Source organism: Urocampus carinirostris, chromosome 6 (assembly GCF_059441175.1).
Source record: "Urocampus carinirostris isolate Australia breed hairy pipefish chromosome 6, RoL_Ucar_1.0, whole genome shotgun sequence".
In the NCBI taxonomy this organism is placed as follows: domain Eukaryota; kingdom Metazoa; phylum Chordata; class Actinopteri; order Syngnathiformes; family Syngnathidae; genus Urocampus; species Urocampus carinirostris.
This window is the reverse complement of record NC_142354.1, coordinates 2,101,783-2,117,813: the sequence shown is the minus strand read 5'-3', so window position 1 is coordinate 2,117,813 and position 16,031 is coordinate 2,101,783. Positions and strand designations below refer to the sequence as shown.

The window sequence follows — 16,031 nt, the reverse complement described above, 5'->3', positions numbered from 1 at the left end:
CAAAACAGCTGATAAAAGTAACACTACACTGATGAATTTACGATTAAATATTTTAATCAGATAACAGCAATGGATTTATAGATTAGGTATCAAACTGGTGTGTGTGTGTGTGTGTGTGTGTGTGTGTGTGTGTGTGTGCGCGCACGTGACTCAACACGGAACACAAGGGTAAAAAGGGAAAAATAACTGCATAGAAATCAAACTTAGACTGTATTAATGTGATCAAATGTACCTTTTCAAAGGGTTGCAATTTAATTTCTATAAATGCATGATGCGTTTTATTGCACTCTCTTTGTTGCCCAGATAATTGGCACATTATGCACCTTTGTTATTGTATTTTCCAATCATGAAAATAAAAATGAAATCAGGAATTTTATTTCTTAATTCCTTTTTTTTTTATTAGCAAAACAATTAAACATTCCGTAATTCCTGAATATTTTTTCAAAGTTAAACTTGAGGCGGTGTATGCAGCAGAGTGGTCACATCATTCTCCACAGGAAACGCTGCATCCAACTTATAATAAAGATGCACACAGCATGTGTTGTTTTCATTTGAAGGCTTATATAAGACTTTTAATTCTTTTTTTTTGTCTTATATAGCTCTTTCAACATTTTGGGTTGCCGACCCCTGGGCTAGCCCTGTTGTTCTGCCTGCGGAGCCTGTGCTGAGGCTTTAAACATGTCTTTGGTTTATTTATAATTTTAATGTCTATTAAAGTACCTGAATTTACATTGATTATTTTAATCTATTTTGAAACGAATTGTAATGTATTTTTAATTGGATGGACTTTGATCAGGTGATCTGATTTAATGTATGTTTTACAAAATAAATAAATAAGAGGTTGATACAGTTACTCAGTACTTGAGTAGTTTTTTCACCAAAAACTTTACTTTTACTCAAGAAATTATTTGGATGACTTCTTTTTACTTCTACTTGATTCATATCATTCTAAAGTAAAAGTACTTTTACTCAAGTACAATTTTGGGCTACTCTACCCACCTCTGATTAAGACACACAGTAAAACAGGGGTGTCCAAACTTTTGGGAACTTTTTGGAAAAGCATGCTGAAAATAAGTAAGTCAATTTTGCCTGTCATTCTTTGAACAGTCTTTAATAAATATACCCTCTGTGAAAGGTTTGCAGTACTTAGTGATCAGCGTCGCGATCTCATTGCTCACCTTTGTGCACCACAATTTCCTACTAGAACGGTTGGAAAAATGGATTGGTCTCTCAGGAACCATCCTCTCATGGTTCAGATCCTACCTCTCAGATAGGACGCACTGTGTTAAATATGGCGAAATGACATCTGAGCCCTTTAATGTTACCTGTGGTGTTCCGCAGGGTTCAGTGCTTGGCCCCCTTCTTTTCAGCATTTACATGCTTCCATTAGGTGATATTATTCGCAAGTACAATATCAGTTTCCACTGCTACGCAGACGACACTCAACTATATCTTCCGTTGGAGGAATCTGCCACACTAAACTGTGGAAATTTGGAGGCCTGCCTCATTGAGATAAAAGAGTGGATGTCACTCAATTTCTTGCGTCTTAACTCTGAAAAGACCGAAATGTTAGTCATTGGTCCATCTAAATGCCGTGACTTATTCTCAAAAACTGCTGTGAACATTGACAAATGTCACATCACACAGAGTGACTCAGTTAAAAATTTAGGTGTCATATTTGACCCTGATCTATACTTTGAAATGCATGTAAAGAAAATTACTAGAACCGCTTTCTTCCATCTTCGTAACATTGCTAAAATTCGTTCTATACTGTCTCAGTCGGATGCGGAAATTATAATTCATGCGTTTGTTACCTCCCGTCTCGATTACTGTAATCCACTACTCTCTGGTCTCCCGAAGTCTAGAATCAAGTCTCTTCAGCTGGTACAAAATGCCGCAGCGAGGCTTTTAACTAGGACAAAAAAGTCCGATCACATCACACCGATTTTGGCTAACCTGCATTGGCTCCCAGTTAGCCTTAGATGTGATTTCAAGGTTCTTTTATTATTATACAAAATCATACATGGACTTGCTCCCTCTTATCTTTCAGATCTGATTTCCCCCTATGTCCCGGTCCGAAGCCTACGTTCTGAGAGTGCCGGTCTTCTGGTGATCCCAAGAGCAAAGAAGTGTTCTGCTGGTTCGAGAGCGTTCTCCATCCGGGCACCGGTGCTGTGGAATGCTCTTCCCCCTGAGATCCGATCTGCAACCTCAGTGGAAATGTTTAAATCTAAGCTTAAAACTCACTTCTACTCTATAGCATATGAATAACCTACTCTTTTCGTCGGCTCCAGAGCAGGGGAATGTATGATAATATTCTGAAAATAGTCTGTGTAATATAGTGTAATGATCTGTGAAGCCCTTTGAGACTCTTCGTGATTCAGGGCTATACAAATAAAAATGACTTTACTTGACCTTTGTAGCATTTTCATTTGACTCACCGGATTTCGTGGAAAAGGACTGCTGTGCTGTTAAAACAGTTTCCAGTTGCTTCAACTTTTCACTGCGCTTGTTTCGAGTTAGCTTTTTGTAGTCAGCGCGTTTCGACTGGCAATGCCTCTTGATATTCTATTGTTTGAAAACAGCGACAGTCTTTTAGCAATTTAGGCAGAAGCAGTTGTTTCTGATTTGGGTAAAAAAAAAAAAGACTCCAATTTCCACTTGTCCTTGAATTGGTGGCCCTCACAGTCAACTTTCCTTTTTTTATTTACAGTCGCTATGTGAGATGGGGTGGGCTCATCTGCTTACAACTTCTTACTGTGGTCAACAAATCTGGCGGGCCACTTATTTTAAATTTTATGACAGAGGACGTATCTGGCCTCCGGGCCGGACTTTGGACATGCATTCAGTAAGATAAATAAAACATGAAGTAAACATGCATGTAATTCTCCACTGGCTCTGAAACAGGTCCCCATGTTCCTCTAATGACATCATTTTGTCAAATGACGTGAAACAGGGTCAAAGTTCAAGGGCAAGTTCTTCTCAAAATGTGATAGTTTATGTAAGCAGCACAGTTGTTTGATAAGATGATCAGTAATCAATAAACTGTTAAATCCTTCACAAACAGCTCCAGTCAGCGGCTTGGATGATTTCTGAATGAATCATTCACCTTGTAAAGTGCAGCTTACCCAGATGAGCATTAGACCTCCTGTGGCCCCCGCCAGGCTGGGTCGGGCTGGGGCCCGGACCCACCCACTGGTGTGTTGTCACTATGGATAAAAAGAGTGCACCTTGGTAAGACACACACAGCAGATGACAACAGCGGATACAAGAAAAGAAGTCAGGTGAGTCACTATTTTTCTTCACTGCTGTATGGATCGCTAGTAGTTTCTCTGTTACATTACAGCAGGGGTTGGGAAAGTTTTTGACCCAAAGAACCATAAAAGCAGAAATATTTAGAATTTTTTGTTAGAGAGAGCCACAACATATATTTTAAGACAAAATTCAACTAAACTGCTATACTTGCTCTCCAGGCAAAATGAAAATTTTCAGCGCATTTCATTTCACTGTGTGATGTTAGATGATGTGATAAAATCTCTGAAATAAGATTACTTTCAAAAAGTAATTGGTTATTGTTACTCACTACTTCTTCCCAAAAGTAACTGAGTTAGTAACTAAATTACTCTGTAGTCAAAGTAACTGGTTACCAGGGAAAGCAACTATTTTTGTTTCTTTAAAAATAAGTTGTACGTCAAAGAATTTGAATTTTTCTGAGCAGTATTCAAGTCAGTTGACTAGAAAAGAACAGACAGGTAGTTGTGCTATAGAACCTTGTAATCTATTTTGCACTTCACCAGCAAAATATTTATCCTACACTTAAAATGCTACAAAAATATACAGTGAATAACAGCATAAAATAACAATCAGGAGTTAACAATATAAAGTGAGTTTAATAGGTTAAATCTAACTCTCACAACCCGGGGTAAATGGTCAAGTTGACATATGCTACTGTACTTCAAGTATTATCACACAACAAAGGGAAATGGTTAAACAGAATAAAGTGCGTTTAACACTGCAGTGTCAAAAGAAAAAAATCTCACTCACGACCTAAAACACTAGTCAAGTAGAAATAGGCAAAATGCACTTTAGATATTTTGTTCACAACAAACGTCAACAGTAAAACAATATAAAGGTACTATCCAATCCCTCTCGCTACGTGATGGTATGCGCTTGATAACATAATAACTACATAATCCACAATGTTATGTTGTTATTGAGCATGCAGGGGGTGACCCCTAAACAACCGTCCACTTTAACACCCCTCGTCTCAATTTATACATAGTAACCAACCGCTTTGGATTGTCAGTAACTAACGGCGTTGTAACAGCAGAAAAAAACTTAGTTAAATTACTGAAACCATAACGACGTTACGTAGTGGCCTTATCCGTAACAGCATTATTCCCACCACTGATAATAATTCCAGATGCCTGTGTCACATATCAATATAATTAATACCACTCAAGATGTGTCTCCCTCCAGTAGTTACTTAAAGTGTTGAGGGTCATTTTGAATGTCATTTTTACCCCAAATTATGGTTTCAAAACAAGTTGTAAGCAAACTGTTTTTGTACAAATGTCACAAAATACTGCAAATGATAAGGATATCATTGTATTTAACTTTGATGCAGACCGCACTGAGCGAGAGAACCAAGGGAGATCTGTGTGCAGAGATCAGTCCACCTCTACCGCTTACCCAATCAAATTGCTCTGAGTGGTTTGCTGATGTTTTGAGGTGTTTACAGTTTGATCTGTGGGTTTCTTCATAAAGTATATCAACAGTGAATATACTTAGTTTAATTAGTTTACATTTAAAGGATTTCTTAGCGACCCACTTCTTAAACGGTGTTTGTTAGTGTGACACCATGACTGTTAATTGTATTTGAGAATGTTTTCTATTTATATTAGACTGAAGCAAGGGATAATTCAACATTTCTTTGGCTTCCAAGAACCCAACCTAGAATAACCAAAGAGAAATGTGCATCAGTTAACCTTTATTTCTAAGACAGGTTTACTCATGAAAAGAACCATACATGGCCTGCCAGCCATAGGTTCCCGACCCCTACATTACAGATTAGCAGCTCAACATATTGTTCATGTGTGGCGTTCCAGGGTAGAGTGTCTTTCATTTAATCACTTACTGTTATGATGGCATTTTTCTTTCTTTACATAGTTGGTGGGATTTGGTTATGTTAACTATTTGTAAGTTATTTTGTAAAGTGTATTTTTAGCAAGGGAATTACTATACAATATGTACCATTATTTTGAATACTTGTTAATTCATTTTGATGTATAGTTTATATGTTCTACAACAGGGGTCAAGTCAAGTCAAGTCAAGTCATTTTTATTTGTATAGCCATTAATCACAAAGAGTCTCAAAGGGCTGCACCGGTTATTACACAGACTATTTTTCAGACTATTATTACACCATCCCCTGATCTAGAACCAACATGAGGGCAAGGAAAAACTCAAAAACCTCAACATGAGGAAAATGAAGAAACCTTGAAAAGGGACCGCATATGTGGCATCCCCCTTTCAGGATTACCAGACAGCAAAGGATGTTGCAATCACAAATAATACACCAACTGATCACCAACTTTTTTCAAGCCGAGAGGTACTTTTTGTTACTGATTGGCTCAAGGGGCTACCATTTTGATGAACATTATAAAATAAAACAAAAACTTTGTATTATGTTACCAGGCTGTAATTATTAGGAGTTAAGTCAACCACTAATACATCATGTTAACTGTAAATGCAATTTATTTTATGATTGCAATAAAATTTATCTCAGTGACTGGTTAGCTATTTTCAGAACCTGTCCGCAGGCTACTCAGATGTACTTAAAGGGTTACCTGGTGTCTGCAAGCCTCACTTTGGAGACCTTGTTCTACAATGTCCAGCAAGCATCATCATCATCATCAAATTGTAAAAGAGAGCTGGTCGTTTCTTTACCTGTAATCCATATCAGACATAACCGTCAAAATCCTGGTCCTTTGTTTCTGACCAGAACAACTTTGCTAAATCTCCAGTAAAAGGTCAAATTTCTTATTCATATGATCTTTTTTGCAAAAGCTCTAACTACAGTTCTGGCAGACACGTTAGCTTAAGCGTCGAAAACCCATTCTTTTTATCATAATCTGCTGGAAGTTTTTACAACATGATGGAGGAATGACACAATTTAATGAAAATAAAGCACCAAGACGATAACAATAACTTTCAAATTGCTACGGCGTAAGCATCAATGAGTACTTTGGCAGATTTTATGTGACATCACGTCTACTCTTCTGCAAAAGCTGGACAAAGGAGATGTAAAGCAGTCACAGAAGATCACATACAAGTCGCATTTAGTTGGAAATATAAACGATCTCACATTAACATTTGATTTCACCAAAAGAAATTGTTAGTCAATGACTTGGCCGAGGCTCAAATCTGTGACCTTCCATTCTCGGGACGGGCATCCAATTCTAAGGGCACTAAGCTGGTTTATGTATCACACAGGGCGCACTGCATGATAGGGCGTGCCGCACAATTTGAAGAAAATCAGAGACTTTTATGTGCGTCTTATGGTCGATAGAATATGGTTGGTAGAAGGGCCGGTTTGTTTAACAATTTCACAGTTAGATCATTTTAACCAATATTTTGTCCTCATCATCCTTTCCCTTAAAGATTGTCACCCAGTCAATCGTGATGCCTCCTCAGCTACAGTCGTCAAAGCAGAACGGGCCTCGGGTAGTACAGGGTGAGTTAAGAGCCCTCAGCCCAGCCGTCAGGGAATTTATCCAAACCAATGTGAAGCTGTGCCAGCCGGACGCCCTTCACATCTGCGATGGCTCTGACGAGGAGAACCAGACTATCTTGGCAGAGCTGGAGGAACAGGGGTTGATCAAGAAGTTGCCCAAGTATCACAACTGGTGGGTGGAGTGTAAATGTGAATGTGTAAGTGTCAATGTTAAATGCCTGCAAAGAATCTGGAATGCTAAGGCTTGTTGGAGGTGTTATGGTAGTTCATGTACAAGATGTAAAAGTTGAAGGTATACCAGTGAAACCAGTCAGTCTTTCGTCGTTGGAAGTAGATAAACAGACATTTTACAAAAGTAAGACCGAACTATTGGGACATTCAATCAACACTTTTTACCCATTTTCTCTCTACTTTTTACTTCCTGTCAGTTTCCAAATATGTTTGTCCATATATCACTTGTTTTTTAATCCTTTGGGATTCTCAAAAGTGCGTGTGTATGATTTGAAAGAGGCCCAATTTGTTTTTAAAAGAAGGATTTTTTTTCTATGTGTTTAAACTGAATTTCACTTCCTGCTTTTACCCAAGCACTTTTGTCACTCCTTTTGTCAGGGGTGTCCTAAACTTTCTGATAGCGAGCCGATTTGGGCAAGCTGAATATGTGTGTGGGCTGGCTATTCAGCCTGGCATTCTTTAAAAAGTCTTTCATAAATTCACCCCCTGTGAAAGGTTTGCAGTGCAATCAGCATCACAACTTCGTATCTTGCCTTTGTAGTATTTTAATTTGACTCGCAGGGTCTCGTGAAAAAGCGCTGCTGTATCGTTGAAACAGCTTCCAGTGGTTTTACCCTTTCACGGTGTTCGTTTTTTTTTTTAGCTTTTTGTCGTCAGCATGTTTTGTCTGGTAGTGCCTCTTGATATTATATTCTTTGAAAGCAGCCACACTCTCTTGGCAGAAGCAGTTCTCTCGGATTTCGGTGGAAAAAATACTCAAATTTCCACTTGTCTTGGAAGTGGTGGCTCTCACAGTCAAGTGCAAGGTGGCCAAAGGGCTACTGCCATCATCCTGTGAAATTGTGATTTTTCAAAATTTCTTTGTTCAAATTTATTTTATACTGCGGTCAACATTAGTGGCAGGGGCATATTATTTATATTATGACAGAAGCCGTGTGTCATGATTACCCAAGTGGAGCCACCTGGGGTAATCATCTGACGCGCGGGAATGCGCTTCCTGATTGGTTTATGTTCCCTTTTTAAGCACGCTACGCCGAGACCTGGTTGTCTGAGGATTACTTCTGTACCCCGTATGACTCTCCCGATTACATGTGCCTTCTTGTTTACCTGATTCTGCCTGCCTGCCTCCGATCCGACCTGCTTCCGTCCCACGCTACGATCTTCTCTTCAGTCCCGGTAAACTCGACTTGCTTCCGTCCCACGCTACGATCTTCTCTCCAGTCCTGGTAAACTCGACCTGCCTCCGTCCCACGCTACGATTGGCTACGTCTTCCGAAGTGGTCTTCACGGCGTTGCTGCTGCTGACGTTCGACGGTCATCGCGTCTCCCGCTAACCCTTACGCTTGCCCAAATAAAAGACTTGGAACGAACGCTCTGGGGTCTCCTGCTCTGTTCTGGTCCACCCTGACAGAATCCTCAGACCAGAATGGACCCCGCGTTCGTACATCTGCCCTCTGACGACTATGAAATGACAGAACACTCGAACCAAAGAATGGATCCAGCGACGTTTTTCCCACCTCCGAAGAATGCGGAAATGCCGAGCAGCAATCCGCGCTACAGCGCCTGCTGCACACCGAAGGCGCGGTACAACAGATGGCCCATGACGTGTCCACACTGGTTCGGCAAGTACAACGTCACCAGCAATTGTTCGAGCAACAGTGCGACACTTCCCTGGCAGCCCGACCACAAAGTCCGGCTCCGCCCCTTTCCGATCAGGCCTGTTGAACCACGAGTAGGTTCGCCAGAGAAATTCAGTGGAGAGCCCGCCCAGATCCGCCCCTTCCTCATAAATTGCAGACTAATTTTTGATCTACAGCCGCGCACCTTTGTGAACGAAAAGACGAAGGTGGCTTATGTAATAAATCATTTTACTGGAAGAGCCCGCCTTTGGGGAACGGCTGAATACGAACGGGGGGCGATAGCCTGCACCTCTTTTAGTTTGCTAAGCCAGGAAATGATTAAAGTATTTGATTCAGGTTCCTCATCGGTCGACGCTGCCCGTTCGATCATGAACATCCGCCAGGGGAGACGTTCCATTGCCGACTATGCCATCGACTTTCGCACACTAGCAGCCCAGAGTCACTGGAACGAAGAGGCGCTGGTCGACGCCTACCTCCACAGTTTGTCCGGTTATCTCAAGGATGAATTAGTATCCCACGCTCCTCCGGTAACACTTGACGACGCTATCGACTTGACCGCCCGGATCGACCGTAGGGTCCAGGCGAGACGCCGAGAGAGGGAGGGCCCCAGCCAATCCGTCACCAGGCAAGTTCAAGAAGCTAATAATGTACCAAACCCCCGGGTTCCGTTCAGCCCCATCGAAGAAAGGATGGAGGTGGACCAGGTCCCAGTCATCCCCATCGAAGAAAGGATGGAGGTGGGCCGGGTCTCTCTTTCCCCCGAGGAACGCCGGCGAAGATTTGTTAATCAATTATGTTTATACTGCGGTGGCAAGGGACATCGCGTGGCCACCTGTCCGGTAAAAGGCCAACGCTCGTCGGACGTAGTGGGTGTCCGATTGAACTCAGTCCTTGTATCTGCTCCCAAAGACGCTAGACCCGTTATCCAGGCTTCTCTCTTCCTCCCCGATTCTACGCAGACATTCCCAGCCCTGATTGACTCTGGCGCTGAGGTAAATATCCTTGATCTGTCCCTCGCACGCAAAATGGGGATACCTGTTAAACCCCTTCCTAATCCGATATCTGCTCGGGCTTTAGATGGTCACCTGTTAGGCACCGTGTCTCAAATAACTGAACCCATAGAATTACAGTTGTCTGGAAATCACCAAGAGAAGATCCGATTCCATTTACTTCACTCCCCGAGCCAACCCCTCGTTCTGGGTCATCCATGGTTGGTCCAACACAACCCCCATTTCGACTGGCGCACTGGGTCGATACTAGAATGGGGCATGGACTGTCACCAATCCTGTCTGCGAGCCGCTCCTGACCCGGGTCACTCTACTTCCACAAGGGCTTCACCCAATCTGTCCAAGTTCCCAGTTTGTTACAACCACCTACGGGAGGTCTTCAGTAAAGCTAAGGCCTCTTCCCTGCCACCCCATCGGCCATATGACTGCGCAATGACTCCCTTGCCTGCCTGTCCGACTCCCCGTCCTGCCAGTCCGACTCCCCGTCCTGCTAGTCCGACTCCCCGTCCTGCCAGTCCGACTCCCCGTCCTGCCAGTCCGACTCCCCGTCCTGCCAGTCCGACTCCGACGCCTGCCTGCCACTCCGACTCTCCGGCCTGCCTGCCAGTTCGACTCTCCGGCCTGCCTGCCTGTTCGACTCTCCGGCCTGCCTGCAGTCTGCCTGTACTGATTTTGTCCAGTCTTGCCTGTTCTGATTCCGCCTGTCCTGTCTTGCCTGTTCTGATTCCGCCTGTCCTGTCTTGCCTGTTCTGATTCCGCCTGTCCTGTCTTGCCTGTTCTGATTCCGCCTGTCCTGTCTTGCCCGTTCTGATTCCGCCTGTCCTGTCTTGCCCGTTCTGATTCCGCCCGTTCTGATTCCGCACGTTCTGATTCCGCCTGTCCTGTCTTGCCTGTTCTGATTCCGCCTGTCCTGTCTTGCCTGTTCTGATTCCGCCTGTCCTGTCTTGCCCGTTCTGATTCCGCCTGTCCTGTCTTGCCCGTTCTGATTCCGCCCGTTCTGATTCCGCCCGTTCTGATTCCGCCTGTCCTGTCTTGCCTGTTCTGATTCCGCCTGTCCTGTCTTGCCTGTTCTGATTCCGCCTGTCCTGTCTTGCCTGTTCTGATTCCGCCTGTCCTGTCTTGCCTGTTCAGATTCCGCCTGTCCTGTCTTGCCTGTTCTGATTCCGCCTGTCCTGTCTTGCCTGTTCTGATTCTGTCCTTTCTGCCTGCTCTGTTTGCCGGTTCTGATTCTGCCTGTCCTGTTTTTGCCGGTTCTGATTCTGCCTGTCCTGTCTTGCCGGTTCTGATTCCGCCTGTCCTGTCTTGCCTGTTCTGATTCCGCCTGTCCTGTCTTGCCTGCTCTGTTTGCCGGTTCTGATTCTGCCTGTCCTGTCTCCGCCTCTGTCTTGCCTGATCTGATTCTGCCTGTCCTGTCTGAATCGCCGGTCCTGATTCTTCCTGTTTGCCCTCCGGACCCACCCTCTGCCGCCCCTTCGGATGCTGATGAGGGGGCTTCCCTCCATTCGGAGAGATTCTGAGAGGTACTGTGCTGTTACATAGTTCCCCGATTACCTGTGTTTCCCTGTGACGTGTCTTGGATTAAATTTTTTTTTTCCTGTGGGACTTCTGGAGCCGTCCCTTGAGGGGGGGGTTCTGTCATGATTACCCAAGTGGAGCCACCTGGGGTAATCATCTGACGCGCGGGAATGCGCTTCCTGATTGGTTTATGTTCCCTTTTTAAGCACGCTACGCCGAGACCTGGTTGTTTGAGGATTACTTCTGTACCCCGTATGACTCTCCCGATTACATGTGCCTTCTTGTTTACCTGATTCTGCCTGCCTGCCTCCGATCCGACCTGCTTCCGTCCCACGCTACGATCTTCTCTTCAGTCCCGGTAAACTCGACTTGCTTCCGTCCCACGTTACGATCTTCTCTCCAGTCCTGGTAAACTCGACCTGCCTCCGTCCCACGCTACGATTGGCTACGTCTTCTGAAGTGGTCTTCACGGCGTTGCTGCTGCTGACGTTCGACGGTCATCGCGTCTCCCGCTAACCCTTACGCTTCCCCAAATAAAAGACTTGTAACGAACGCTCTGGGGTCTCCTGCTCTGTTCTGGTCCACCCTGACACCGTGGCCCATTAAAAATTTGATCATGTGCCGTAACTGGCACTTGGACATGATACCCTGTGTGAGTTCAAATACTGATGTCTAAACTAGTTAATTCATGGTGGTTGGCCCTCAAGTAAAAATGATAAAATATCAAGTGTTTCAGCATGTAGTTGTGTACGGCTTTTAGTTGTTAAGTTCTCCCCAAAAATGTAGAACCACTTCACAGAAGGGGCCAGTGACAGGACATTGTTCTTATGGAAGTGAAGCGGCAGTAGCTCAGGAGGTAGAGCGATCGTTTTAGGATTAAGGGATCCCAGTTCGAATCCCGGCTTGTCCGTGTTACATGCCGAAGTGTCCTTGGGTAAGACATTGAACCCCCAATTACCCCCAATAAGCAGGTTAGCGCCTTACATGGCTGCACAGATCACGGCCGCTATTGGGAAATGTGAAGCACAATGTAAAGCGCTTTGGGAAGTCATTGACTTGAAAAGCGCTATATAAATGCAGATCATTTCATTTCATTAATAGTTTTTTCCTTGTAGTGTTCCACTACATTTTTCCATTTAATCTCTCCTTGCAGTTGGCTGGCCAGGACAGACCCTCGTGACGTGGCCCGTGTTGAGAGCCGAACAGTGATTGTAACCCGCAACCGCCGTGACACAGTACCCACCAATCTGGAGGGTGGAGTCAGCCAACTTGGGCGCTGGATGTCACCTGATAAGTTGGACGAAGCTATTAAGCAGCGTTTCCCGGGTTGCATGAAGGGCCGTACAATGTACGTGATCCCATTCAGCATGGGACCAATTGGATCAGCGCTATCCAAGATCGGTGTGGAGTTGACTGACTCACCCTATGTGGTGGCCAGCATGAGGGTCATGACCCGAATGGGGAAGGCAGTTCTGGCCACCCTCGGGAACGGGGATTTTGTTCGCTGTCTGCACTCCGTTGGCTGCCCATTGCCACTTAAAAGTGAGTGTACTTCTCTCAAAACTTGATCCGTGTTGTCTGCCCAAAGAGTTAGACTGCATGTTTCCTGTCTCCAGTGCCTTTGGTGAACAACTGGCCTTGCAACCCCGAGCAAACACTGATCGCCCACATCCCAGAACGTCGGGAGATTGTGTCTTATGGGAGCGGGTACGGTGGAAATTCTCTGCTTGGCAAAAAGTGCTTCGCCCTGCGCATTGCCTCCCGCCTTGCTAAAGAAGAAGGCTGGCTGGCAGAGCACATGTTGGTATGAGGATTGACTGCTCAGTTTTTCAGCCAGGGCTCAACTTCAGAATTGTTTTTGACATATATCTCATTCAGATTTTGGGCATTACAAACCCGGCCGGTCAGAAAAAGTACATGGCAGCAGCGTTTCCCAGTGCTTGCGGGAAGACCAACCTGGCCATGCTAAATCCCACATTGCCCGGCTGGAAGGTCGAGTGTGTGGGAGATGATATTGCCTGGATGAAATTTGACCACCAAGGTTAGTAATCATCAGGACTAGTTGGTCCTCTTAGAAAATTGGTTTTCTTACTACTCCTATTAATCCTTTTCCAATCAGGTAACCTGCGAGCCATCAACCCAGAGAATGGCTTTTTTGGAGTTGCACCTGGCACGTCAGCTAAAACCAACCCCAATGCCATGGCCACGATTGTGAAGAACACTATCTTTACAAACGTAGCAGAAACAAGCGATGGGGGTGTACACTGGGAGGGCATAGATGAGGCACTGCCTGAGGATGTCACCATCACTTCCTGGAAGAACAAACCTTGGAGCAAAGATGATGGTGAGAGATGAGAAAAAACATTAAATAGAGGGGGGAAAGCAGGATGATCAATTATGAAAATTTAACCTGAGTTGTTTATTTAGGAGAACCTTGTGCCCACCCCAACTCCCGCTTCTGTACTCCGGCTGATCAGTGCCCCATCATTGACCCACTTTGGGAATCACCCAAAGGTGTCCCTATTGAAGCCATCATTTTTGGTGGACGCAGACCTGAAGGTGAGCGTGCAAAACACTGGGTCACAGTCATTATTGGTGGTATCTTTAGTATGGTATACCATGTTTTAGAGTCGCATCGAATTGTGTGAGACAGGACAATACAGATGCTGAACCATCCATGTTATATGTCTGGAGGGCAGAACTTTCAGTAGAAAAGCTTGGACTTCCTTTTCTACTGCTGCAGTCTTCAACTTTATCAAGGAAATATCATGCCATCTCCAGTGTAATCTCTGCCTAATGGTTAATCATTAAAAAAATGTGGACTCTGAAACAGAAAACCATACTGTTGACAATAAAGAAGCCTAGCAAAATTGGCACGGTCCATGACTCAAATTTTCTTCCTCATACACAGGGGTCCCACTGGTCTATGAAGCATTCAGCTGGCAGCATGGTGTGTTTGTCGGAGCTGCTATGCGTTCAGAGGCTACTGCCGCAGCTGAACATAAAGGTATGTATTTAACATATGACCCCTGGGAAAAAAAAGGGTACGACTTGAAACATAATCAAAATACACTAGTGACTTCATTTCCCTAAATAAAATTACTTCACGGAAAGAATGGTAGTCAAATGCTATCCACTCATTTCTGATTGTAGGAAAAGAGATCATGCATGACCCGTTCGCCATGCGTCCCTTCTTCGGCTACAACTTTGGCCATTACTTGTCTCATTGGTTGAGCGTGGCAGAACGTCCTAATGTCAAGCTGCCGAAGATATTCCATGTCAACTGGTTTCGCAGAAGCCCTAACTCCGGTTTCCTTTGGCCTGGTTTTGGTGAAAACATCCGTGTACTGGACTGGATGTTCCGCCGGCTAAACAAGGAGACTGAAGCAGTGCCTTCCGCTGTTGGCTACCTACCATGCCCTCATTCCTTAAACCTAGAGGGCCTGAGAGACCCAGTAAACCTGGACCAACTTTTTGCTCTGGATAGCGAATTCTGGGAGAAGGAAGTGGAGGAAATTGGGAAGTACTTTGCAACGCAGGTGAACGAGGACCTTCCAGATGAGGTGGCAAGACAGTTGGAACTTCTCAAGCAGAGGATCAAACAGATTTGAAAATGGGAAAAAAAAGTCAATATTGCCAACTAAAGGTTTGCAATATCCATTTTTTTGCATATGTTAACTCCCAGCAGTAGCAATATTGTTTTTCTTGCTCATAGCTATTAAATTGTAACTTCTGTTTGAAAACAAAAAAAAATCCGAGGGTCACCTCGGTTTTGAGTTTTTATTATTTCATGTCAAGTCAAGTCATCTTTATTTGTATAGCCCTTATTCACAAGGAGTCTCAAAGGGCTGCACAGACCACAGTTTTTTGCGAACTACAGACTATCATGACACAATCCCCCGATCTAAAACCTACATGAAGGTAAGGGAAAACTCAAAAACCTCAACATGAAGAAAATGAAGAAACCTTGAGAAGAGACCGCACATGAGATCATCCCCCTTCCAGGGTGACCAGGGTTTAATGGATGATGCAAAAACAAATAAGACAGATTGTCAACTGGAAATATAGGTCATTCCTAAACTAGAGAATATAAGTGTGTTTTAAGCCTAAATTTAAACAGTTCCACTGAGGTTGTAGATTGAATCTCAGGGGGCAGAGCATTCCACAAGACCGTGGCCCAAATGGAGAATGCTCTCGAACCTGCGGTTCTCTTCTTGGCTTTTGGGATCACTAGTAATCCTGCATTTTCAGAGTGAAAGCTCTGGACCAGAATTTAAATCTGAAAGATATGAGGGAGCAAGTCCATGCCTGATTTTGTATAATACCAACAGAACCTTTAAATCATCAATTTTAGCAATGTTGAAAAGATGGAAAAAATATTCTTAATGTGTGTTTGGAAGGACAGATTGGGGTCAAATTTGACACCTAAATTGTACAGCCCTGGTTAAGGTAATCAATGATCTTCTACTGGCAATTGACTCCAGCGCTTCAGCACTCTTGCTGCTGCTGGACCTTAGTGCTACCTTTGACGCTGTGGACCATAATATCTTACTAGACCGGTGAGAAAAATGGATTGGTCTCTCAGGAACCGTCCTTTTATGGTTCAGATCCTACATCTCTTGTGTTAAATATGGTGAAATGACATCAGTGCACGGCGGCGCAGTGGTTGGCTCGTGTGCGGCAGAGTTCTGAGGTCATGAGATCGAACCTCCTGTGTGGAGTTTGCATGTTCTCCCCGTGCTTGCGTGGGTTTTCTCCGGGCACTCCGGTTTCCTCCCACATTCCAAAAACATGCATGTCAGGTTAATTGGCTGGTCCAAATTGGTCCTAGGTGTGAGTGGGCGAGCGAGTTGTCTGTCCCTGTCTGCCCTGCGACTGGCGGGCAACCAGTTCAGGGTGTCCC

The 16,031-nt window shown here is 44.3% G+C and overlaps 1 protein-coding gene across 1 annotated transcript; it reads left to right on the top strand.

Moving 5' to 3' along the window:
* The first annotated feature begins 2,990 nt into the window (after positions 1–2,990).
* Positions 2,991–14,910, top strand: pck1 (phosphoenolpyruvate carboxykinase 1 (soluble)). The gene is made up of 9 exons (XM_088337072.1): positions 2,991–3,284; positions 6,663–6,907; positions 12,282–12,670; positions 12,745–12,932; positions 13,007–13,169; positions 13,248–13,472; positions 13,556–13,687; positions 14,040–14,135; positions 14,282–14,910. The coding sequence occupies exons 2-9, from the start codon at positions 6,684–6,686 to the stop codon at positions 14,737–14,739; spliced, it is 1,875 nt and encodes a 624-aa protein (XP_088193198.1). The 5' UTR covers positions 2,991–3,284; positions 6,663–6,683; the 3' UTR covers positions 14,740–14,910.
* Positions 14,911–16,031: the final 1,121 nt, after the last annotated feature.

What these genes read in the sequence shown, in the direction of transcription:
- pck1 (XM_088337072.1), top strand. Translation starts at nt 6,684, where the DNA reads ATGCCTCCTCAGCTACAGTCGTCAAAGCAGAACGGGCCTCGGGTAGTA. An exon ending in ACCTTGGAGCAAAGATGATG is followed by an intron (nt 13,473 to 13,555) that starts GTGAGAGATGAG and finishes TTGTTTATTTAG; the next exon opens with GAGAACCTTGTGCCCACCCC. An exon ending in TGCCGCAGCTGAACATAAAG is followed by an intron (nt 14,136 to 14,281) that starts GTATGTATTTAA and finishes TTCTGATTGTAG; the next exon opens with GAAAAGAGATCATGCATGAC.